Source organism: Melopsittacus undulatus, chromosome 11, assembly GCF_012275295.1.
Source record: "Melopsittacus undulatus isolate bMelUnd1 chromosome 11, bMelUnd1.mat.Z, whole genome shotgun sequence".
Classification (NCBI taxonomy): domain Eukaryota; kingdom Metazoa; phylum Chordata; class Aves; order Psittaciformes; family Psittaculidae; genus Melopsittacus; species Melopsittacus undulatus.
In genome coordinates, this window is record NC_047537.1 from 6,174,809 (window position 1) to 6,197,455 (window position 22,647).

At 59.5% G+C, this 22,647-nt stretch overlaps 5 protein-coding genes across 8 annotated transcripts in view; all 5 read right to left on the bottom strand.

Annotated features, from left to right (window-relative positions):
- Window positions 1-537: 537 nt before the first annotated feature.
- Window positions 538-5,277, bottom strand: AK1 (adenylate kinase 1). Of its 3 annotated transcripts, none has more exons than XM_034067531.1 (7): window positions 5,207-5,277; window positions 3,681-3,723; window positions 2,599-2,634; window positions 1,921-2,084; window positions 1,622-1,738; window positions 1,032-1,223; window positions 538-772 (listed from the first exon to the last, which is right to left on the bottom strand). In XM_034067531.1, the coding sequence occupies exons 2-7, from the start codon at window positions 3,688-3,690 to the stop codon at window positions 707-709; spliced, it is 585 nt and encodes a 194-aa protein (XP_033923422.1). In that variant the 5' UTR covers window positions 3,691-3,723; window positions 5,207-5,277; the 3' UTR covers window positions 538-706. The 3 variants fall into 3 exon arrangements, with proteins under 3 accessions (XP_033923422.1, XP_033923424.1, XP_033923423.1); XM_034067533.1 differs by lacking the exon at window positions 5,207-5,277 and adding an exon at window positions 4,078-4,103; XM_034067532.1 differs by lacking the exon at window positions 5,207-5,277 and adding an exon at window positions 3,938-4,008.
- A 645-nt stretch (window positions 5,278-5,922) lies between these two features.
- Window positions 5,923-9,684, bottom strand: ST6GALNAC6 (ST6 N-acetylgalactosaminide alpha-2,6-sialyltransferase 6). 2 transcript variants are annotated; one of them, XM_034067545.1, is made up of 7 exons: window positions 9,492-9,684; window positions 9,039-9,170; window positions 8,096-8,160; window positions 7,805-7,984; window positions 7,301-7,698; window positions 7,051-7,158; window positions 5,923-6,964 (listed from the first exon to the last, which is right to left on the bottom strand). In XM_034067545.1, exons 3-7 carry the CDS (start codon window positions 8,108-8,110, stop codon window positions 6,775-6,777), a joined length of 891 nt encoding a protein of 296 aa, XP_033923436.1. In that variant the 5' UTR covers window positions 8,111-8,160; window positions 9,039-9,170; window positions 9,492-9,684; the 3' UTR covers window positions 5,923-6,774. The 2 variants fall into 2 exon arrangements, with proteins under 2 accessions (XP_033923436.1, XP_033923437.1); XM_034067546.1 differs by having other exon boundaries at window positions 9,429-9,684.
- Window positions 9,685-10,380: 696 nt separating this feature from the next.
- ST6GALNAC4 (ST6 N-acetylgalactosaminide alpha-2,6-sialyltransferase 4) lies at window positions 10,381-12,555 on the bottom strand. Its single transcript, XM_034067567.1, has 6 exons — window positions 12,537-12,555; window positions 12,363-12,427; window positions 11,961-12,131; window positions 11,436-11,848; window positions 11,194-11,301; window positions 10,381-11,120 (listed from the first exon to the last, which is right to left on the bottom strand). Exons 2-6 carry the CDS (start codon window positions 12,372-12,374, stop codon window positions 10,931-10,933), a joined length of 894 nt encoding a protein of 297 aa, XP_033923458.1. The 5' UTR covers window positions 12,375-12,427; window positions 12,537-12,555; the 3' UTR covers window positions 10,381-10,930.
- Window positions 12,556-13,860: 1,305 nt separating this feature from the next.
- On the bottom strand, window positions 13,861-16,733 carry DPM2 (dolichyl-phosphate mannosyltransferase subunit 2, regulatory). The gene is made up of 4 exons (XM_031045890.2): window positions 16,696-16,733; window positions 16,353-16,442; window positions 14,530-14,632; window positions 13,861-14,250 (listed from the first exon to the last, which is right to left on the bottom strand). Exons 1-4 carry the CDS (start codon window positions 16,696-16,698, stop codon window positions 14,192-14,194), a joined length of 255 nt encoding a protein of 84 aa, XP_030901750.1. The 5' UTR covers window positions 16,699-16,733; the 3' UTR covers window positions 13,861-14,191.
- Window positions 16,734-17,170: 437 nt separating this feature from the next.
- EEIG1 (estrogen-induced osteoclastogenesis regulator 1) overlaps window positions 17,171-22,647 on the bottom strand; it is a 37,815-nt gene continuing 32,338 nt past the window's right edge. Inside the window, exon 12 of the mRNA XM_005145613.3 lies at window positions 17,171-22,258. Within this exon, the coding sequence (XP_005145670.1) occupies window positions 22,213-22,258 (46 nt within the window). The 3' untranslated portion in view covers window positions 17,171-22,212. The remainder of the gene's footprint in view (window positions 22,259-22,647) is intronic.

Below are 22,647 nucleotides of genomic sequence, written 5' to 3' on the forward strand. Positions count from 1 at the left end.
CCACTCCATGGCATTATGGTACCGCAGAACACCACACTGCAGCCACCACGTACCCCAAAACACCCTGACAGCCAAAAGAAACTAGGAAATGCCAAGGCATGAAAGTGATGGAATTCCCCATCCCATCATGGCTGGGCCTGAATCTGCTATCCCAGTGCCGCCAGAGCCGGGGGGAGAAGGGATGAGTGTGCAGGATATGGCTCAGATGCTGCCTGCAGCTCCAGGGACACACACACAGAGCACAGGGAGGTCCAGTGGTGGAACAGCATCAGGGTGAGTGGGCCCAGCTGTGGGACGTGGCCCTGTGCTCCCCGCAGGCCATGGATTGGGAAGCTGGGGCAAGTGGCCGGGATGCTCCCTCCCTTCCTCCAAGCACAGCATCCCACTGCCCCAGTGGCATAAACACCCGTTTCCTGCCCTTAATCAGCTCCAGAGGGGTTGGGGGCAGGATAAGGGGGGGAGAAGGGAAAAAAAACCCAACAACCTCTGGAAAGAAAAACTCATTTCCTGCGCCAGAAGAAAAGATAAAGTCTGGGCTCATTACAGGGAACTTTACTGGGGAGAGACGGGAAAGAGCCAAACACAATGTCCTTGAAATTTCCTCCGCGCGGCTCCGGCCACGAAAACAGGATAAAGCCGCTTCCGCTGTCTCTGCTGGAGCGTGCCGGGGGGAGCGGGGCCGGGGGGAGCGGGGCCGGGGGCTCCGCTACAGGGCGTCCAGGTGGGAGCAGACCTGCTGGAAGACCTCGTCCACGGAGCCCTCGGCGTTGAGCTGGGTACGGAGGGGGTCAGAGCTGGGGGCTCCCAGCAGGGACAACGCGAGTGGAGCTCTTCCAGGGATGGATGTGGCCGTGGGCAGGGAGAGTGGGGCTGATGTGGGGTGCGGGGCCATGCTTGGAGGGGGTCAGACCCACCCCAGATGAGCCAGGATTGAGTTTTCCTCACCATCCCCATCCATCGCTTCCCCTCCCCTGGGACCACACGCACCCATAGGGCTGCAGGGTGCTGGCATCAGCTGCATCCCTACTTACCTGGCGTACGATGCCTCTGCTCTTGTAGAAGGTGATGACAGGCTCGGTGGCCTTGTAGTAGGTCTCTAAACGCTTCTTTATGGTCTCCTCGTTGTCATCCACCCGCCCGCTGGTCTCACCCCTCTTCAGCAGGCGTTTCACCATCGTCTCCTTCCCTGCATCCACGTAGAGCAGCAGCGTGGGGGGGGCGATCTGCAAGCACAGAGCACACGGCTGTCACCATGGGTCTGCTCTGGGAGGTGGCTGTGGTGAGCACTGGGTCACAAACGTGTGTGTCCCCCCCCCATCCTCTGCATCTTCAGCATGGGTCTATGGGGACATCATTCTGGTGTCCCGGTGGAACCCAGATCCAGGCAGAGAGGGGAAAGGGACACCATAGCCAAGCACTGGATGTCTGCCATCACCATCACGCCAGCACTGTCAGGCCAAGGACCCCTTGAGAGATGTCCCCCATGCACTGTGCCCTGGTGTAGTGTCCCCAAGGCAGAGTGCCCAGTTTAGACCCTGTTGGATGGGATGGGGTCTTCACTGGGATGGAGAGGCCAGGCTCCCATTGGATGGAGTCCCTCTGCCATGGCATCAGCCCTCACCTTCTTCTCAAACTCCTCTCCCTGCTTCACCTCGCGGGGGTACCCATCGATGAGGAAGCCCTTGGACACGTCTGCTTTGGCCACCATGGCATCCCTCAGCATGTCCAGCACCGTGTCCTGGGGAGGGGAGGACAGAGCAGACATGGGACAACACACCCTGCACCCAGCACCCCAAATCCCTGCTGCAGACCCCCCTGTGGTGGCAGGGACAGAGGTGCCCCATGGCCATGAGATGATTATTACCATGGTATCTGGTGTCCCCAGAGCCACCCCTCCCTATGAGTGCCACCATGACTCACCAGAGGCACCAGCTCGCCCTTCTCCATGATGGCCTGCAGTGTCTTGCCCCGCTCGGAGCCCGAGCTGACCTCAGCCCGCAGCAGGTCCCCCGTGGAGAGGTGGGTATAGCCATACTTCTGCACGATCTTCTCACACTGGGTCCCCTTCCCCGAGCCAGGGCCACCTGCAAGTCACACAAGGGCCACACGTGCCCCAGGCCATGGGTAAGGAGCTGCAGGGGTACAGGGAGGCAGCAGCACAGCCTGATGAGATGGGTGAGATGAACATCCCAAGGCCAGCATCAGATGCACGAAGAGAACTGCTCCTGGGATGGGGGATGCCAAGTGCTTGGGGTTGGCACAGGCTGCTGGCAGTGTGGGTACCACCACTCTGATGGCATCCAGGGCATCACCGTCACCATAATACCCAGGGTACCATGACCCCATCAGCACACAGGACGTCACCAGCTCATGCAGGACCCAGGGCATCGCTGTCCCATTGGCACTTGGCCATCAACCATCCCATTGGCATTGAGGATGTCACTGATGCCTGATGGCACTCAGGACATCACCTCCCAAACTGTTTACTATCATATCACCCCACATGCTGCCACATCATGACCAGCTAGAGGTGCCCTCCTGGTCCCAGCAACCCTGACCCACCGTGGCCCCAGCGACAGGGCCCAGACACAGACTTACCCACCACGAAGATGATTTTGTGGTTCTTGAGTTTTTCTGGAGGAGATAAAGGGATAAAAAGAGCTATCAAAAGGCAGAAAGGCCACAGGGGAGCACAGCGTCCCCGGGCGTGCCAGATCCAGGACAGGCATCCCTAGGGATGAAGGGAACCGAGTCCAAAGTCCTGGTGCTGTGGTGCACACAGCAATCGCTGTGTGTCCCCATTGTCCTCATCCCCTGAGCAGGCTATGGCTGAGCACAAAGACCCGGTGGTGCTGCGGCCACGGGGCTGGAATCCCACTGCTGCTTGGTACCCTGGAGACAGTCACTGGGCACAGCTCTAGCATAGGTGGGGATGGCCACATCCATCCCTGTGGTCAGACTGTCACCCAATGGGGGGCTTGGCATGGCCACCTCCCAACAGCCCCTGATGGCAGCACTGGTCCTTGTGGCACAAAACCACCCTTGTGCCCTGGCAGCAGCAGGGCTCCACCTCCTGCAGGACCTGGCCACGGTGCTGGGTGATGCCAGGGGGAGGCAGGGCTAAAAATAAAGGCGAGACACTTTGGGGACACTTTCCCATCTCCTGATTACAGGCGGATGGAATTACAGCTCCTCCGGCACCCGGCGCTCCCCAGTGCTGGGGACCGAGCCAAGCGGCTGGCAGGGACATACTGAGGGGATGTGGGGCACGTAGAGGGCTGGAAGGACGTGGGGTGGACAGAGGGGAGGGAGGCAGGGAGGGGACACAGGGAAGGGTGTAAGGGAGGGATGAAAGGGACAAAGGGGATGGGTCCAAAGGGGACTGAAGCAGTGCGGGTAAAGGGAGTGAATACAGGGGGGGTGGAAGGGATGGATACAGGAGGATGTGGGCATGCAGAGGGGATGGATGCAGGAAGGACCAAGGGGATGGATGCAGGGGGTACCAAGGGGATGGATGCTGTGGGGGGTGGATGCAGGAGGGACCAAGGGAATGGATGCAGGGGGATGGCAATAAAGGCAACGGTGGGGGGCAAAGAGATGGATGCAACAGGGGCTGGAGACAACAGATGCAAAGCAGATGGATACAGCAGGGAAGGATGCAGAGGGAACAGAACACTCACCTGTCGACATGCTGTTGTGGTCCAGGCACAGGAGCACTTAAGGCTGCAAGGGAAGAGCAGGGTGAGCAACTCAACACACCGGGGACATGCAGGTCCCCATCTAGGGACACCAGGGGCCTCCTTTCCCTGCCCCACTGCTGCCCAGCTCCGTGGTCAAGGTGGGGGCCAGGTTTTGTGCCCCACACCAGCAGGGAGGGTGACCTGACCTCAGCCTCAGCCCTCAGACAGGGAGCTCTGCTCCCACATCCATCCCATACCTGGCTCCCGGCACCTGCCGCATCCGGCTGCGGTGAGGGCTTCCCTGTGCCGGCTGACGCGCGGTGACGTTACCGGCTTCCTCCCCTGCCCTCACCACATCCCAGTGCCCAGAGCACCCGCCCGGCAGCCAGGAACCCACCTGGGCTCACCGGCATCACCAGGACACCAGTGATGGACACAGCACCCGATGGACACAGCACCCCCCAGCGCGATGGTTTCTATGGGGGGATGCCTTAAGGGGGGGTCTGGCAGTGCCCCATTGCACCCCATCACCTCGGACACGGGGGTGGCCACCTGCCTGCCCGCACCCAGCCCCGCGGCACCCGACCTGCTTGGCCACAGCGTCACCCCAAACCGGCTGGATGAGGAGCTGGGATGGGGCATCCCAACAAGGTCGTCTTACAGCGGGAAAGGGCAGAGGCTAAGTATGGCCGGGATGAAACCGGCACCGGGTCACGTCCAGCTGCAGGCCCTGGCGTGGGGGCTGCATGGGGTTGTGGGGGGGTGCAGGACCCCCGGGGTTCGCTATTGTGGAGGGTGCTGAGCACCGACCTTGGGGGGGCCATAGGGGCTGGGGGCACCCCTGGCCCTTGGTGGGGACTCAGGGCTTGATCCAGCGCAGCTCTGCACCCATGGGTGCAGGGTGAGGACGATGTGGTCCCAAAGGGGTGCTGGGAGGGGGGTGTTGATGGGGGTGTGAAGCATGGCTCAGGACACCCCAACACAGCCCAGTGCAGGAGGCACCCCGGGGTGCTCCCAGCAATCCCAGCCCAACATCAGCTCCAACAGAGCCCTGCCTCACACCCAGCACCCACCCCCTCCCATCAGCACCCAGCTCCTGCCTCCCTGGGACCCCAAAGCCCAGCACCGAGCTTCTCCAGCACCCATGCAAGCCCCCAGCACCCATGCAATAGATCCAGCACCCCTATTAGACCCCCAATACCCATACAAGACCCTCAGCACATACGCAAGCCTTTCAGCACCCCTGAAAGCCCCCCCCCCCCAGCACCAATGCAATGGCTCCATCACCCCTGAAAGCCCCCGCACCATCCAAGCAGCAGCTCCAGCACCCATACAAGCCCCCCAGCACCCATACAAGCCCCCAGCATCCCCTGCACTCCCCGCCCCGTTCCCCATGGTGTTGCCAACCGGCATCCCCGGGCACCGGCCCCCCCCATGGCCCCGCTCCAGCGCCGGTGCCGCAGTGCCCCCCCCCCCCCCTCCCTCCCCTCCGCCGCTGATGGTAGGTCCGGGGGGCACGCACTGACCTCTGCGGGGCCGGGCGGGCAACGGCTCCGGTCCTGCCGGCCCCGGTACCGCTATATATAGACCGCGGCGCCGCGCTGCACGCCGGGAGCGGGCCCGGGCAGCCGCGGGCAGCAACGGGCAGAGCCGCTCCCCCCCCCGCAGCATTGGTGCGGCCCGCGGGGTCCTGCAGCGCAAACGGGGGCTATGGGGGGACCATAGGGGGGTATGGGAAGGGATGCGGACCCGCAGCACAGGGGGCTGTGATGCACAGAATGCACCCCCCCAATGCCTCAGTTTCCCCATCTGCGGGGGGAGCATCGGCCCTGGTGGGTTTGGGGATGCTGGGACCAGCACCGTGGGGGGGGAAAGCTGTCCCCATGCTCACCCCATCCCTCCACAGCACACCAGTTCCCACCTGCATCCGGCCAGAAGGGGAGCCCCAGGGGTGCAGTGCCCTTACCTGCCTTTCTTCATCCTCCTCCTCTATGGCTGCAGAGACCCCAACCTCTCGCCCTATGGGGTGACACGAGCTGAAGGGGGCTCAGCTGCCCCCTGCTCCAGGCAGGGCACTGGAGGGGATGGCTCATAGCTGGGGTCAGCTGGATGCTGGACATGGGTCCCTATGGGTCTCATTCCTGCCTCCTCCCAGGTGCCCAGGGCCAGCATCGCTGTGGGTCTGTGATGGCCCCACCAGCACCCACTGCCCAGCCCCAAACACCCATCCCGGAGCCAGGGCCCAAGAAAACAGACTGCAGAGATGTTTATTCCTGTACAAACCCTTACAAAACACGGGTGCCCCACGGCTTCCCTGGCACCGCATCCTCCAAAGCCCCAGCATGGATGGGGCAGAGCCAAGGGGAAACCAGGGCACAGAGCACAGCACCCAAGCTCACTGCACTGAGCTGCTTCCCACTCAGTGCTTCACCGATGGGGAATGAACAAACCCCCCTCTGGCTGGGGGTGCTGAGGGCACTGCAGCCCCCACCGGGTGCCACATCCAAAGGGTTCTTAAACAATGAGGATCCTGCTCATTCCTTTGGCCGGGAACCCCAAATACAAACCCTGGGACCAACAGGAACAAAAGAACTTCCCCCCCCCCTCCAAATCCCATTGCTCCATTAGAAAAGGTTTTGGCAGTGTGGGGCGCAGTGGGGCTGGGGGGTGCTGGGGCACCCATGGTGGCAGTGTCACCCCCACAAGGTCCCATTGAAAACTGTGGGGTGCTGCTGAGGGGAGGATGTGGTGGAACAGGATTGGGGTGATGGGGGCGGCAGAGGGGGGCTGAGCATCAAGAGGGTCCTGTCCCCCCCTCGAAACAGTCTGTGTGGAGGCCCCTAAAGTGATGCAACCCCAAAGGGACCTGCAACCCCCCTGTGTTCTCACAGGACCAGGACCATGTCCATGGAGGGGGGGAGCACCCCAAACCCAACACTCACCCCAAAAACCAGCTCAAACCTCAACACATCCCAGTGCGAGGAGCCACCGTGCACAGAGGCAACGGTCCCGTAAGAGGCACCCAATGCTTGGCTCCAACTGCTCCAAATGGGATGCAGGTGAATCCTCATCCATCCCAGCTCCAGAGGCAGCCCTAAGGCCACGTGGGGTGGGAGAAGGTGATGTTGTAGAGGCCGGCCCAGCTGGAGAAGACCCTTTTCTCAGTGATGAAGCGGTGGTGGTTGCCCTTGCGGCTCCGCTCGTTGTGGATGTAGGTCGTGCACTCATCGGGGCCCTTCGGCTCATAGTAGTGGTAGGGCAGGCGGCGCGGTGGGGGCCGGCGGCTGCGGGTTCGGATGGGGGGGAAAGCATGGGGTGAGCCCCACGGTGGGGACATGGGGCTGGGATAAGGGCTCGGGGGTCTCCTCACCCGCAGTAGTTGGGGGGCACCATGCCATAGACATGGACGGCATCGCAGAGCTCCACCGCGATCACCATGGTGAACCAGCCTGTGCTCAGCCACGACCGTGACTTCTCCCTGCGGAGGATGAGCATCATGGGAACAACAGCAGGGAGGTGATGGGGATACAGACCCCAACCCCATGGAGCAGCCCCAGGAGCCAGCTCTGCCCCAGGGACACGCTAAAGGGGGGGATGCGATGCAGGTGGTTCCCAGGTACCTGTCCTTCCCTGTCTCCCCCCGGAACAGGTCATCAAACTGCTTCATGCGGCCGGGGGACACCACATAGGCTGTCATGTTGGGGAAGGAGGTGCTGACGCGCTGGATGATCTTCAGGAGGCTCTTCTGCATCTTGGCAGGGGGTCCCCAGAAGATGAAGATGGTGTCGGGGGTCTTGTTGACGAACTCCTGTGGCCGCTTGAGCACGCGGTACAGGCTGGAATGGGCCACCACACGGAAGCTGGTCTTGTTGCCCACGTCGGCCTCGTAGCCAGTGGTGGGAGCATCATTCATGCGGATGGTGCATTCGGCCCCGTCGATGGCCGTGCCCAGGCGGGTGCCCAGGAGGTGGCTGGAGCTGGTGACGATGACGCATTGGTGGCAGTGGGCAGTGAGGGTCTGGTGGTGACAAACACTGTGACTCCAGGTGTCACAGCCCAGCAGGGAGGGATGGAGCTGGGGCAGGGGATAGGGCATCGCTGTGGATGTCACCCCCAGCTCCTACCTTGTTCCCACACACGGGCAGGTACCCGCTTTTCACCCCCCACTTCTTGAGGTCGGGGGGCCGGCGGGCTCTGCCCCGCAGGCGGCTGTAGGGGAACACCTCGCTCCCATTGCCGGAGCTGTAGATGATCAGCAACATGAGCAGGGCAAAGAGGACCCCCAGGGCTGCGGCGCGCTGGCTCTGCGGGCAGGGGGAGAGCATCAGCCGCTGCCCCCGGCCCTGCTCCCCACAGCATCTCCAGTGTCCACAGGGAGCCTCCCGGTGTCCATAGGGAGATGCTCTGGCACTCACCGTGCTGCCACTCATGTCTTTGTGCCGGCCTCAGTGCACTGCGATCGCCAGTGTCCCACCAGCACCTGCAAGGCACATGGTCACCCCTGCACTGGTCACTTGCCACCGTGCATGGGATGGCAGGGATATGGGATGAGCCACCAAGCAGGGCACCCAGTGGGACACCCGAGCACTGATACAGGGAAGGGAATGCCAATGGGCTCTGTGGTGTGGAGGAGCTCAGCGTGGCCACAGCTCATGCCAGGGAGATCCCTGCAGCGGGCTGGGATCCAGGGATGGATTATCCCCTCTGGCAGGCCCGAAGCCACTCAAACCCGCGGGTCAGCGTGGGTAAACCCGGTGCTTGTGTGGTAAATCCCATTAAACCAAGCACCGCAGAGGCTCAGACCACAGTGGGGAGGAACTGAGACCTGCCCAGCTCAGCTCAGGGCTGAGGCCCCGCATGGGCTCAGCTCAGCTCACGCATGGGCTCAATCCAACCAGAGCCAGCAGGGACCTCTCCAGCCCCAGGGTGCTCAGCCCTGGGGAGGTCCTGCTCCAACCTGCCCCCCCCGGGCTCACAGCCATGGGCTGACCCAGTTTATCCTGTCAGGTCCCGGTTACTGAGGCACAGCTGCTGGGAGCAACCAGGAATGAAAACCAATTGAAGCCTCTTCAGTAACTGCCCTGGGGGGGAGCAGGGATGGAAAATGATGCAGCAGCTCCTGGCTCCAGCCCCAGAGGGGCCCGCAGGGCTCTCGGGGCCGCTGTGGATGGCCGGAAGGTTCCAACCCGGGACAGCCTTGGTGTGTGGGTGCAGAGGGGCCTCGACGTGCACAGGCTGTGGGGGGCAGCACCGGGGCCCCTGCACCTGCATCTCTGCAGTGCTCTGTCCATGGGGGGACCCCACATGGGGGACCGCACATCGGGGACCCCACATCGGGGACCCCACTTCGGGCCTTACCTGGTCGAGGGGTCTCATCTGCGACGGGCAGCGCACGGCGCGGGGAGGGCGGCATCTCCTCCTCGGGCCCCGCAGGGGATGTTGAGGGGGGGTCGGGTCCTGTTTGACGCTGTCCGGGCTCACATCGCGGCTCTGCCGGGGAAGGGCTGATCCAGACCCGCTCCCCCCCCTGCACCCCCGACGTGCCGGGATCCCCCAGCCCCGGATGCGATCCCTGCCGATGCCCGGGAAGGGAAAACCCGCCCCGGAATGCGAATCCTCCCCCGCTTCCCGGTGCTCCCCCCACATCCCCGCACCCAATGGTGCAGCCCTCCCCCGGCGGCCCCGCTCTGCAGGAGCCGCGCAGACGTGGGCCTGTCCGCCCTCCATAACCCCCCATCCACCGCGCACCGGAGCCGTTCCACCCCTGCACCGGCGAAACGGGCCCGGAGAGGACGCAACGTATCCACCGACCGCTCCGCTCCGCAGTGCGCTGCGATGCTGCTGCTACCGGTGCCGGTACCGGTGATGCCGGTTCCGGTGATGCTGATGCTGGTACCGGTGATGCTTATACGGCTGGGCCGGAACCCAGGACCCAGGCAAGGTCCTAGCGCCGCCCGCCAGGATGTGGAGCTCCGCGGGGTCCTAGCGCCGCCCTCCCCGCGCCAGGCCCCGACGGGGCCGGTCGGGGTTTGCTCCCGCCCCTGCGGTCTGACCCGTCCCACCCCCGACGGCACCGGGGCGGGCACCGGCAGCACGTGGGTACTGACCCCTGCAGGGCCGCGGTGCTGGGATGCGGTGGGGCAGGGGAGGGCGCTCAGCACTGCCCCGGGGCCTGCAGGCCCTGTCCGGAGATCGGGGCTCGGCTGTGCAAGCGCGGCCCTTCCCTGTGTGCGGCTGTGGCAATGGGGCAGAGCCCCACGGATCTCGGGTCACGCTCTCCAGGTGACTCGATCCTCACTTGACCCCTGCTGAATGTGGCTCCCTCTGCCCTCCCCGGACACCTCCAGGCCCACCCAAACACATGGCACCTGTCAGGGGCTCCAAGAGCTGCAGTTGGGGTCAGGGCTGTGCACACCATGTCCTGGCAGGACCCAGGCCTCCACAAACACCCTCCCTGCAGGACAAAGATCACCCTGAACCCAGCACAGAATCCACCCCTGCTCAGCACCCATCTCCTGGTTGGGTTCCCAAATGGTCTCTGCCGTTGGCATTCGGCTCCTTCCTCCACACTCAGGCTCAGCTCTACCCCCTCGTCACCTTATTTATAGCCTGGCAGGGAGCAGGATGCTGGCAGCACAGAGAGCAGCTGCTGTCCCGTCCCCACGTCTTTCAGCCCTAAGGAGCACAGCACAAAGCACCATCGAGTTAAAACTGAGTTTAATGGCCACGTTTGCTTTGGTCTGAATCCAAGGGCACTTGTGATGAGGCAACTTCAAGCCCCCCCTGAGCTGTGTGTGACCCCAGGGCATCCAGTTAAGGGGATGCAGGGGACCACAGGGACCTGCCCTGGTGCAGAGCAGCAGAAGGCAGCAGGATGGGGGAGCCCTGCACCCCACATCAAGCACCAGGAAGCAGGGCATCAGTGGGGTGAGGAGCTCCATCGGCTCACGGCCCTGAGCTCTGCCGCTGTCATGCTGGAGCCCAGCAGCCTGAATGTTCCATCCTGCATTAAACATTCACCCCAGCAGAGCAGGTGGAAACCCTTTGTGGTCTCACTGGATCCATCGGAGAGGTGCTTGGTGCCAAAGGGGCTCTATGGGTCCAGCTCATGCCCCTGTGCATCAACATGGGGGGGTGGGGGGTGTCCCAGCCCACCCAGCAGCTGGAGGAACCAGCCCTGCTGCTATAGAGGCACTGGTGCAGCCAAGGCAAGTCACTGCAGGATGCTGCCTCGCCCCATGGCTCACTCCCTACCCGCCTGCCCAGGACGGGTGGGTGAAGGTGATGTTCTTGCTCTTGGCCCAGCGGGAGAAGATGGTTTTCTCGGTGATGAAGCGGTGCCCGGCGCGCTGGGCTCGCTCGTGCATCAGGTACATCCTGCACTCATCCAGCTTCCCCTGCTCGAAGTAGTGGTAGGGCACACTCGAGTGGTTCTTCTCCCTGTTGCGAGGGGATGGGGGTGTGGGACTCGGGGGGACGCTGGGTCACCCCATGCCCGCTGCTCCCCACGTACCTGCAGTAGCTGTCGCTGACCATGCCGAAGACACGGATCTGCTCGCACAGCTCCATAGCCAGGATCATGGTGAACCAGCCTGTGCTCAGGAAGGAGCCAGACTTCATCCTGCAAAGCACCGCGATGTGTGGGAGTGGATGGGATGGGGCTACCAGCCCAGCTGGGGTACGGGTGTCTGACGGGGGGACAACCGGTGCTATGGTGGGGGGACCCAACGGGGGCTCCGTGGGAGGTGGTGGTACCTGTTCTTGCCTGTCTCCTTCTGGAAGATGTTGTCACAATAGTTCATCTTCTCGTCGGTCAGGGTGTAGATCTGCAGGTGCGGGTACATCTGCATCACCTTCAGCAGCGCCTGGTAGGTGGAACCCCCCTTCTCCCTGCTCATCTTCCTCGCCGGCCCCCAGATGATGTACAGGGTGTCCCGGCACTGCTGGAAGAAGTAGCGCTGGTTCCTGAGGAGCAGGGGGACGCTGGTGTGTGACACCACACGCACGGTGCTGCGGGTGCCCACGTCCTGCTCGTAGCCGGCGGTGGGCGCGTGGTTCATGCGCAGGACACACTCCTCCCCATCGATGGCCTGGCCCAGGCGCGAGCCCAGCATCTGCCCCGAGCTGGAGACCATGGCACAGCGGCGGCACTGGGTCCGCTTCAGTGGCTGTGGGGAGATGAACCCATTGGCTCCCATTGCCTCCTGCAGCCCCTTCCGCTCTCATTAAGAAAGGGGAAACTGAGGCACGGTCGGGCCGAGCTGCCCCATCCCCGCTCACCTTCCCGTCAGGGACGCGGCTGTACCCCTGTAAGCGGGGGGCGGTGGATGCTGTGGGGCTGCCCCACTGCGCCGGGGGCCGGTAGCAGTCCCAGGGGCAGGCCTGGTTGCACAGCAGGACGTAGAGCACAGCACCCAGCGCCGCACACACCAGAGACAGGAAGAGCCGGGCCTGGAGCAGAGCGGGACAAGGAAGGTTCCTGCGGGCCCGGCCATGTGCCCCCTCCGTGCGTTGGATGCCGGGGGCTCCATGGGGCCGTGGGCAGGAGCAGACCCACGGGGATGGGCGTCGGGGCGCAGGGGGAGCTCCGGGTGCCCGCACCGAGCTCACTTCCTGCGGCAGCACCGGGGCTCACCCGGGCTCCGTCCCCGCCGGTGCCGTCGGGTCCCAGCGGGTACTCACCAGGGTCTTCATGCTCGGGGGGCACTGCGGGGCCCGGGCTCAGCACGAGGGTCGCGGCTCGCTCCCTGCGCACAGAGCGGGCTCAGCACCCCCGGTACCGGTACCCGAAGCGCGGGGTCCCCCCCGGGGCAGCCCCATCCGTGCCCCGGTGCCCCCGGTTCGGGCCGCACTCACCGCGCCGGGAGCCCCCGCGGCAGGGCCGCGGCCGCCGGGTCCCGCATCCCGCGGGGCAGCGCAGGGAGGGGCGGAGCCGAGCGGGCACTGCCGGGACCGGGACCGCCCCCCCCCCCCCCCCCCGCAGCCCAGCGCCGCCTCCGGCACCGGCACCGGCACCGGGACCCGTTCGCGGGTACCGGGACCGACCCCACTCGTGGGGGTACCGGGGGCAGCGCCTCACGTGCCCCGATGCGGACCCGGCCCCATCCGCTGTGCCCCCCGGTGCCCATCTCCGTTTCCCTCTGCCCCTCATCTGCCCTCTCAGGCTCCCCTCGCTTGGGGTCCCTGCTGTGAACCCCCTGTCCCTGAGCCCCTCCTCACCTGCGAGCACCATCAGCTCCCAGCCAAAGGGATCCGGAGCAGCTCAAACCAGCCCCTTGGTTCCCAGTCCCCACCTGATGCCCCCACCCTCAGCCCTTCTTGCCCCTGGACCATGCAAAGCGCTCCCGCAGAGAGGTGCCTGCTGCCCAGGGTGGGTGCTGGACTTTGTATCCTCCTCCTGTTGACACAGAAACATGAGAAGTAGCCTCAAAACTGGTCCCAGCCCTGCCCTTGGCAAGCTTGGAGCAGGACTGGAGATGAGGTGACAGGGGTGCAGCAGGGCTCTGACGCAGCAGGCGAACCTGGCGTGGGCAGACATGATCCCATCTTCCACCCTCTTGCCTCCTGCCCCAGCTCCCACCCGGCCTCATGGCCTGCACTGAGCCATGTCCAGGTGGAGAGGGGCTGGGAAGGGTTCCTCACCCTGCGGAGCAGCACCAACAGAGAGGCAAGGCAGGAGGGGTGGATGGAGGCCTGGCAGCCTCTGCAGGACAAACCTCCCGTGGAAGCTGAGCCTCTGCACCAAGCACCAGCTCCAGGCACGCACATGGGGTTAAAGCACAGCCAGGCTCAGCCCAAGGCACCTGGAGGCACCAGCATCACCCCTGGGCAGGACTGGAGGTGATGGACATGGTGCTGCCTGAGAAGGATCAGAGCACCCCAACCCTGCCCTCCCCTTGCTGGAGCTGCCCCATGGCACAAGGCTGGGTATGCCCAGGCCGGCCCAGCCAGGCTCTCTGATGTTCCCTGTCCCAGCACAGTGCTCACATGCCACACAAGTGGAAGCTGTCCCTGCTCGTGGCACAGGATTGGAGCTGGATGGGCTTTAAGTTCCCTTTCATCCAAACCCTTCTCGGATTCTATGATCAGCTCTTCCAGCAGGCAAATGGAGAATTCAAACTTGCCTTTTCCATGCCCAAGGTCTCATTTCTTTCCCCTCAAACACCATTAAGAAACCTCCCAAACCATAGGTGAACATTTAATAAGGACACAGGAGGAACACACTGGACCCAACAAGAGCAGCGGGTAAGGATCACCCAGAGGCTGGAGCAGAGGGTGGATGTCAGCCCCCAGCCACTGCAGCCCAGAGCACAGCCCCAGCTTGCAGCAGGTCCCTCACAGCAGGGCTCTGGTCCCTCTCTCGATGAGCCCTGAATGTCAGGATTGGTTCCTTTGGTCAGTACAGTGTAAACGGGTTTGTCTCTGCAGGAAGGAGGGTTTGGTGCTGAGCACTGTCTGCTCGGGGCTGTGGGCAAAGTCTTTTCTTGGCTCTGGCCCCTTCTCACCCCCCTTCAGTCCGATTTCTTGGCAGGTTTCCTGTTCTTCCACATCACAACCGTTATAAAAATACCTGCAATGAGAAAGAGATCAGATTGAGCCAGGAAACGTCGAATTACAAACATCTAATTGAAACCCTAATGAGAAACAGGACCCGAGCAGCGCGAGCGAGACAGCTCCTCTGTGCAGGGGCTCAAACAGCCCATGTTATACACCCAGGCACCAGCCCCCAGAGCCTGTGCCAGCAGTGGCCACAGGGAGCATGGCACAAGTGTCACAGAGGCCCCAAGCAGCCCTCTCCTCTCTTCCTAATTTAGCAGCTTCTAATTAGAACAAGAGGAACGACACTCACCTATAAATAACAGCAGCAGCAGCCCGGCCACCACGGGGATGAGAACCGCGTACTCCCTGGGCAAGAAGTACTGGTGGATGCTGTGGTCGCTGTCGATGAAGGGCTGCAGGGCACAGAGAGGGCTGTCAGGAGGGGGCACAGCACCAGGGCCAGGCCCCAGCACCTGCAATCTCGTGGTTTCCAATGCAGGGTGGAAGCAAGCAGGAGATAGGTAGAAATAGGGCTCTCAGACCAGCCCATGGCTGAGGAGGCTGCAGCGTTCAGCAGCTGGGAAGGGGGCAGTGACATGAGGGCCATAACCCCAGGCTGGGCTCAGCTGCCATCCTGCTCGGTGCTGAGCACAGTGAATCCCAGGGCTCTGTGCCCTGTAGAAAGAAGCTGATCCTGGCTCTGGTTCATGGTGATCCCGCCAGGATCCACTGGAAGGCTTCGGACGCTAGAGAGCAGTGTAAGGATTCCTGCAGGGCAGCGAGGACACGGACCCGCTCCCGCAGCCACCAACAGCAACACAGCGGGAGCAGAGCAAGCAGGGGCAGGAGGGAACTCAAACCGGTCGGAGGTTGGAGGAGAAGCTGCCAGGAGCCATCAGCCAGAGCTGCACCGGCCTCTCACAAGATGTCTCTTTCCAGCAAGAAAATCATTCATGAGGTTGGACCAGATGATCCTCTGGGTGCAACCTGGTGTTCCCTGATTCTAAATGAACCTGAAATGGATGAACCTCACAGGCTCAGAACCACTTTTCCAGAGCTCTACATTCATAGAATCATAGAATAGTTAGGGTTGGAAAGGACCTTCAGATCATCCAGTTCCAACCCCCCTGCCATGGGCAGGGACACCTCACACTAAACCATATCACCCAAGGCTTCATCCAACCTGGCCTTGAACACTGCCAGGGATGGAGCATTCACAACCTCCCTGGGCAACCCATTCCAGTGCCTCACCACCCTAACAGGAAAGAATTTCTTCCTTATATCCAGTCTAAACCTCTGCTGTTTAAGTTTCAACCTGTTACCCCTTGTCCTATCACTACAGTCCCTAATGAATAGTCCCTCACCAGCATCCCTGTAGGCCCCCTTCAGATACTGGAAGCTGCTATGAGGTCTCCATGCAGCCTTCTCTTCTCCAGGCTGAACAGCCCCAACTTTCTCAGCCTGTCTTCATATGAAAGGTGCTCCAGTCCCTGAGCATCCTCATGGCCCTCGTCTGGACTTGTTCCAACAGTTCCATATCCTCTTTCTGTTGAGGACACCAGAACTGCACACAATGCTCCAAGTGAGGTCTCACAAGAGCACAGGGGCAGGATCACCTCCTTCGACCTGCTGGTCATGTTCCCTTTGATGCAGCCCAGGATACGGTTGCTTTCTGGGCTGCAAGCACACACTGAAGCTGGCTCATGTTAAGTTTCCCATTGACCAACACCCCCAAGGCCTTCCCCACAGACCTGCTCTGAATCTCTCCCCTGCCCAAACTCTTCTCCCCAGGCTCTTGGTACAAGTGATCTCTTTCTATATTTACCACTTCTAATTCCCTTCAGAACCAGCAACCTGTGGGACTACAAAAGCAGACACCAACAGCATCACCTCCAGAGGGACCAGGCTGCAGCTCTGACAGCTCACATGAGCTTTGTATCTTACCCTGGCTGGGTCAGCCTGGTTCAGAGCAGCAGGGCAGGCACACCCAGAGGGGGCCAGAAACAGAGGAAGCTCTGCCCTGAACGTTCCAACCAGGAAGCCGGCAAGCAGAGCCCCAACAGGAGCACATCAGCCCCTAAGCCGGGCCTGGGGGGTGAAGAGCCCGGCTTGCAGCCGCCATGAGCCCCGTACCAGTGCGATGATCCAGAGGGTGTAGTACACGAAGAGGAGGGCGCTGAAGGCGACCAAGCCGAATCCAACCACCTGGTCTGTTGCTGTGGCCTGCGGAGGGACAAGCACTCATTGCGGATCCGCACGGAGCGGCTCCGATGGGCACCGGCAGAACCTGGGGACGGGAGAGCCTCGGCAGCACCGACACCGCGAGGGCAACGGCCGAGACCCGCTGCTCCTCCCCACCACCGGCTCCGCTGAGCTACCGGTGCTCACGGAGCTCCGGAGGAGCCCGGTTCCCCCCGGCCGGGCCCGGGTCCCCTCACGTCGCCCCATGAAGCAGAGCGGAACCGCCCGCACTCACCATGGCGACCGGCGGCCTCCCTCCCAGAGAGCCCCGCCCTTCCGGGGGCTGCACCAATCAGCGTGCAGAACGCCGGCCGTGCCCGCCCCTCGGAGGCCAATCAGCGAGGCTGGCGCGGAGCATGACGGGAGTTGTAGTCCCCGGCGGAGCTGGCCCCGTCGCCGGGAGGCACCGGCGCATGTCCGGATGCTCGTGCTGCCCGTGCTGCCCTGTCCCACCGTGGTACCGGGTACAGCGGGGTCGGCCAGGGGACAGGAACACCTCCACAGCAACACGCTGTGCTGGTGTCAGCTATGGACCCAAAGGGCTCAAACCCAGCTCCAACAGCCGAGGTACTCAGGTCCTGTATCCCAACCACCGAGGCGATGCTGGAAGGCAAAGACAAACCCAATCCCAACCAGCCCTAACCTCCCCTGTTTCCTTAGCAGGTACCTTGGTATATTTAAAGCAAGAAAGGAAGAGAGCAGAAGCAGTGTGAAGTACCAAAACCCCTTTATTTCCCCCCCAAACCATAACAACATTTGACATTATATTGATTTTCCTCATATATTTGTTATTTCTCTACGTTAGGAACCAGATACAGAAAATACAAACACGATCTCTGTTGAATCAAAGACGGCACAGCATTCCGTTAGAAAAAAACAAAGAAACAAAACCCAAAACTAGAGGAGCAAGATAAAAACGATGAAAAATAGTCATTCCCTCCAGCCCAAACTCTCCAAGAATCATCATCATCATCATCAAAATAGAGCAGTGGAAGTAGCTTCTCTTTCTAAACGCACTTTAAGAAACAAAGTTAGAGCTTTTTTCTCTTTAGATTTCAAAGTAAAAAAATGTTAAACTATCTCTTTTGTTTTTCTTCTTTATTTTCAAGCCATTTTGGAAGTTTGCATAGACCCATTCATTCCCTTTCCAAAAATATCAGCCATCTCTCTATAGAATCTGATAGAAATCAAGTGCGCGCCTCCGCTGAACAGCACTGAGCTCCATTGGCTTCCAAGAAAATAAACCGACATCTCCCCTTTCCCCCCCACAAAAATACGGGCTCTACCATTATTCCTTATGTTTGAGACAAGTTCCGAGGCTCAGCCGCATCCAAATTCCTTGTTACTTCCCAGTTTCCCATGTCCGCTCCCTTCCTGATGGGCAGGGGTGATGCAACATGGAGAGGGCATCAGGCTCGGGAGGGAAGTGAGGGGGAATTTGGGGCTCACACCCCAGCGAGGAAGTGGCTCTTTAAGGACAAACGCCTGCGACCAGGCAGCGTTTGTAGGTCCTTGCGCCTTGGGGACCAGCCTTGTCCACAGGGCTGTCACCGGAGCAAGAGGTGATGGGGTAAAGGAGGGTGAATCTGCAGCTCCCGGGTAAGGCAGTGAGGAGGGGAGCGAAGGAGGGGGGTCCCCCTCTCCAGGAGGGGTGTTTTAACCTACGTGCTCTAAGCGTACCTGGAGTGAGGTTTTCCCAGAGGTTCACAACACGTCGCACGTGCAGAGTCCAGCTGCAGGTGCCAGTGGGTTCAAAAGAAACAGCGACGACAACAATAAATAAGAAGTTCACCCCCCTCCTATGGAGATGAGACTGAAACGGGTGCTCTGCAGGGCTTGGGACCCTCTATACACTGAAGCAAGCGTTTAAAAAGGGCTTATTTGTAAGGAGGATGAGGAGGGGGAGAGATCACGCACCTGCTGCCCCAAGTGACAGGACAGCACGAGGGCCCCCATTTAAAGTGCTGGCCATACAAAAGATGATGGAGGAACAACATCCTTCTCCTCCCCCCTTTTTTCCCCCTCCCCCCCATCACAATTTCCAATTGAAAGCCATCTCCTTCACCAAGTCACAGCTAAGCCTGTTCTTATGGACATTCACTCAGTTTAGATTGGTTTAAAAAGAAAAGAAAGTTAGTAAACCAAAAAAAGTTATCATGAATTTCTCAACTCTTTGCAATCGGCTTCCACCAACTAAAGGTCCAGGAACTGGTTGAGCAGAGCCCACACATCTCACCCGGCCTCCAGTCCAAAGCAGAGGCCAGCTCTGCTCTCTGGATCAGCCAGGCAGGAGCAGCCCTGCTCACCAGCATCACAGACCGTAGGGATGCAGAGTCTTGCCAATAAGGTCCTTTTAGTTTAAGCCACCTCTGAATCCCCTGAGAAGGGGAATGATGTGGGGAAGAGCATCCTCCCCCTTCAACCCCCTCCCCAGGAATAAAATATCAATGAAACAATAATGCAAGTCAAAAAAACCACCAGCCTGCTGGGTTGATTAAAAAAAAAACAAAACTCAATAAACTTCACAACAAAAAAGAAAACCCCAAAGAAAACCAACCAGAGGTTTGGGTCTGAAACCGATGCACTGCTTCAATGCTCAAAGTCCACTGAGGAACAGAGGGCAAGCGATGCCACACGGAGAAAAGTGCTTGTGAGATGCAGCTTCCCGAGGTGGCAGCGAGTCTGCAGGACAAGGGATCCCACTGCCAGCACCACGGCCTCCATGCCCACCAATGGGCACTGCAGTGGGAGCTCTGTGTGGGATCCAGGAATAGGAACAGAGTGCTCCTTCCTCCCTCTGGGTGCCACAGCCCTGGCTGTGCTGCACCAGGCTGAACGGCTACGGCTGCTTTCTAATTCAAAACCAAGGGTAGGAGAGCTAAAAAGCTACATAAAGACCAGGATCTGTGGAGTCAATAACGTGGAGACAAGGAACAGACACCCCATGAGACAGTTATCAAAACCCACAAGCGGTGATGTGCCACGCCACTGGAGAAGAAGGCAGAGATGTGCCCAGGTTGGCCACAGCTATGGGATGGAGCAGGCTATGCCTCTGCCAGCCTGGGAAGATGAGACCAGCTTTCTGGAAAGCTCAACTGCTTCTCCTTTTGCTTTGCTGGGAAGAGATTCCTCCCTCTGTGTGTCCCACTGGTGATTTCATGACAGGCCGAGCTGCCAGCACCTCGGAGCAGCTGACTCTTGCCAATGGAGCCCAGGAGAAAGCCAACCGCTCTGACAGCCAGTGCCATTGTTCTCCATGGGAACAGAAGCAGAGCAGCACAAGTGAGCTGGGTTTTGGCCTCTTTCCTGGCTTATGTTTGCTCCTTTTATGTCCTGGTTGGACCTGATTCCCCCCACAAGGGGCTTTGCTGGCCCCTGGGGAGCAGCCGGGGCTCTGTGCTATGGAGCAGCTCCACAGGCAGGCTGAACACCCATTGCTGGCTGAGCCTGCTGCTGCCCTCACCCTGGCCAGAGCAGAGGGTCAGGCCAGGCCTGGCTTTCTGGCAAAGCCCCAGGGAGAGAGAAAAGCGAGTGGTCCTCCCCTTCCTGCAGACACACAGCACCCCAGGAGCAGGGCAGGATGCTCACCAGCCTGCAAGCAAGTGCCAAACCTACCCAGACTGAATGAAGAGATCACCATTAAGAACCTTCAGCAAATGTGAAAGAGCTTTTGTTCTAGACAGACTCAAAAGATCCGATACTTCTTCCCTACATTAAACCAAAGCAAGGTGTTGTCTGTACCCCCTCCTTACCCTAATCCAAATTTAATTCCCTTTGAAGGGAAAGGGTGAAAAAAGATCCATATCCTACATGTGGTCTGTCCAAATGCAGAAAGAAACCTCTTGACTCAAAGAGAGAAACTGTCAAATCACAGTGAGCAGCTGTATAGCTTTGCCACCCTGCCTAGCACACTCCCATGCAGCCATCCTTAGCTAGCAGGGCAGAAACTATAAATCAGGTCCTTTCATTCCTTGTTTCTCATTCTGCCAAATTCCCTTTTCCAGTAGCTCATCTGCATGCATTGTGGCTACAGAGACCATAGCTCACCCTTTTTACTTTCCCATTAAGAAAAGGCTTTCCAATAGCTAAGAATTGGAACAACAACGTGATCAGTTACAAGTTTCTCCTCACTGAATGGGACAAGTGTGTGCACACACACGTGTGTCAGAGGAGGGCACGTTCCCAGCCGTGCCCAAGAGGGTGCCATTGCTCCGAGTGCACCACAGTCCACTGGCAAAAGAGGAAAGGGCACTACAAGGAAATAGCTTCTCAGCTGAGAGTCTCTGTACAGGAAGGGCTGCAAGCACAGCCCCTGGCTGGACTTTGCCTACATCCTTATCTGCAGATCAGCTGCCAGGAGAATCTAAGTGAGAGCTGAAAGGGACCAACCAACATCTCTGCCACACACTGCAAGGAAAAGAGGCAACTCAAGCATCAACCAACGGCAGGAACCAAACCCAAAGAGGAACAATTGAAAGATCAACCAGAGAACAGTTTGAAGCCTTGTCAGAAGAGTTCACTCGCCACAGAGCAGGTAAGAACGGCTGCCGTGGCTAACACAGCAGAAGACACCCATCCTACCTGTGAAGGCAGAGACAGTGGCTTCTCCCCAGCCCCAGAAAGAACCAGCACAGGCACAGATCCCCACTGACAGGGCAAGAAAGGCCAACCAACAGCAATTCCCTCCCCGGAGCAGGCCAAGAGAGGCAATTGTTAATCACCACCACAACAGAGAGACCACCACAGTCAACTGCACCCTGCCCTGGCCCAGGGGAGAGCTATCAGATAGCCAGATTCTTTTCACAGTTCAAGAAGGGCACTTCCCTTCCTGAGCCTAAAATAACAACAAAAAAAGAAGAAAACAACAAAAAAAAGAGGCTTTGTATTCCAAGCTCCAACAGTGATGATTTGCTGGCTCAGTGCAGCAAACAGGGATCACACTCCTGGAACACCAAGTAGAAGCCTCTTCCAGGTAAAATCTGGAACCTCTAAAGTGCTCCTGCTAATGCTAACAGATGAACACTGCCCTTCCATGCCCAGCAGTGGAAGGGTGTAATGCAGTTAGTGGTATAACAGCATTAGCATTTAACTGTTATTAACTCCCATCTGGATCGTGGTAGTTTTCTGAAATGCACTTTTGGGAAGTATTTCCTATGAGACAAGAGGATGTTTGGGGATTTGAGGGCAGGAAGGTGAAGTGTACACCATAGCATACCTTGTTCCGTAAAAACCGTTGCCTTGGAAGGTGATGTTCCCTTGCACAGTCAATGGGATAAAGCATCCTGCAAGTGGCCATTTCACCGTGTCACCCACAAGCAGCTCTCGGTTTGGTTACAACGGTTTCCCCCTCTCCCCCAGTGGTTTCAAGAGTTCACAGTGGTATAAACCCAATGCTTTGGGGAGACAGAAGATGAGAAGTCCCCTGCTGCAAGTGAATGGGTGGAGTGAGGGATGCACACGAGCAACATCCTCTAGGACTAAGGATAAGCCCAACAGACACCTTACATCCGAACAGAAACAGGGGGAAGGCAGGCACTGGAAGAACTGGGAAGTGGAGAAGGGTAATGCCAACTCAGGAAAAAGTGCATGATCTGGAGTGGTCTCGGAGTAGTTCTGCAGTGCAAATGTATGGGGAGGGGTGTGGAGAAATCCCTTCTGGAATGCTGCATGAAGAGAGGTAAAGGTTGGCATCCATGTGGCAGCGGACTGGGTAGGGGGCCTGTTTCCAGCAGCTCTACCCTGTTCTTCACATTTAGTGGGTTTCAATCACCACTGGCTCGTAAACTCCAGATGAGACCCTAGGGAGGCAGCGGGGAAGAAGGGGAGAAAGCCAGGTTATTTCCCCCAGTCACTTGAAGTTGTTATTCAGAGCTCTGAATTCGTTATTCAGAGCTCTGTTCACTAACATCACCCTCTAACCCCACACCAAAGACTGAGAACAAGGAGTTAGTCTGGCCAGGAGTCAAAGCTCATAACACAAACCAGACAGCTACGTGGCAAGCTGACACCAGAGCAATTGAAAGAGCTGGGTGTAACGCATGAATCCTAAAGGACAGAGGAAAAGGGGGAGTATCCTGCGCAAAGAGCCAGTGTTCCTGGCTTTGCTGTGCTCCCCTATTTGTCACCAATTTGACAGATCTTTGTGTTACTGTTATTGTCTGGGTGGTTTCTTAACCTCAAAAGGTGT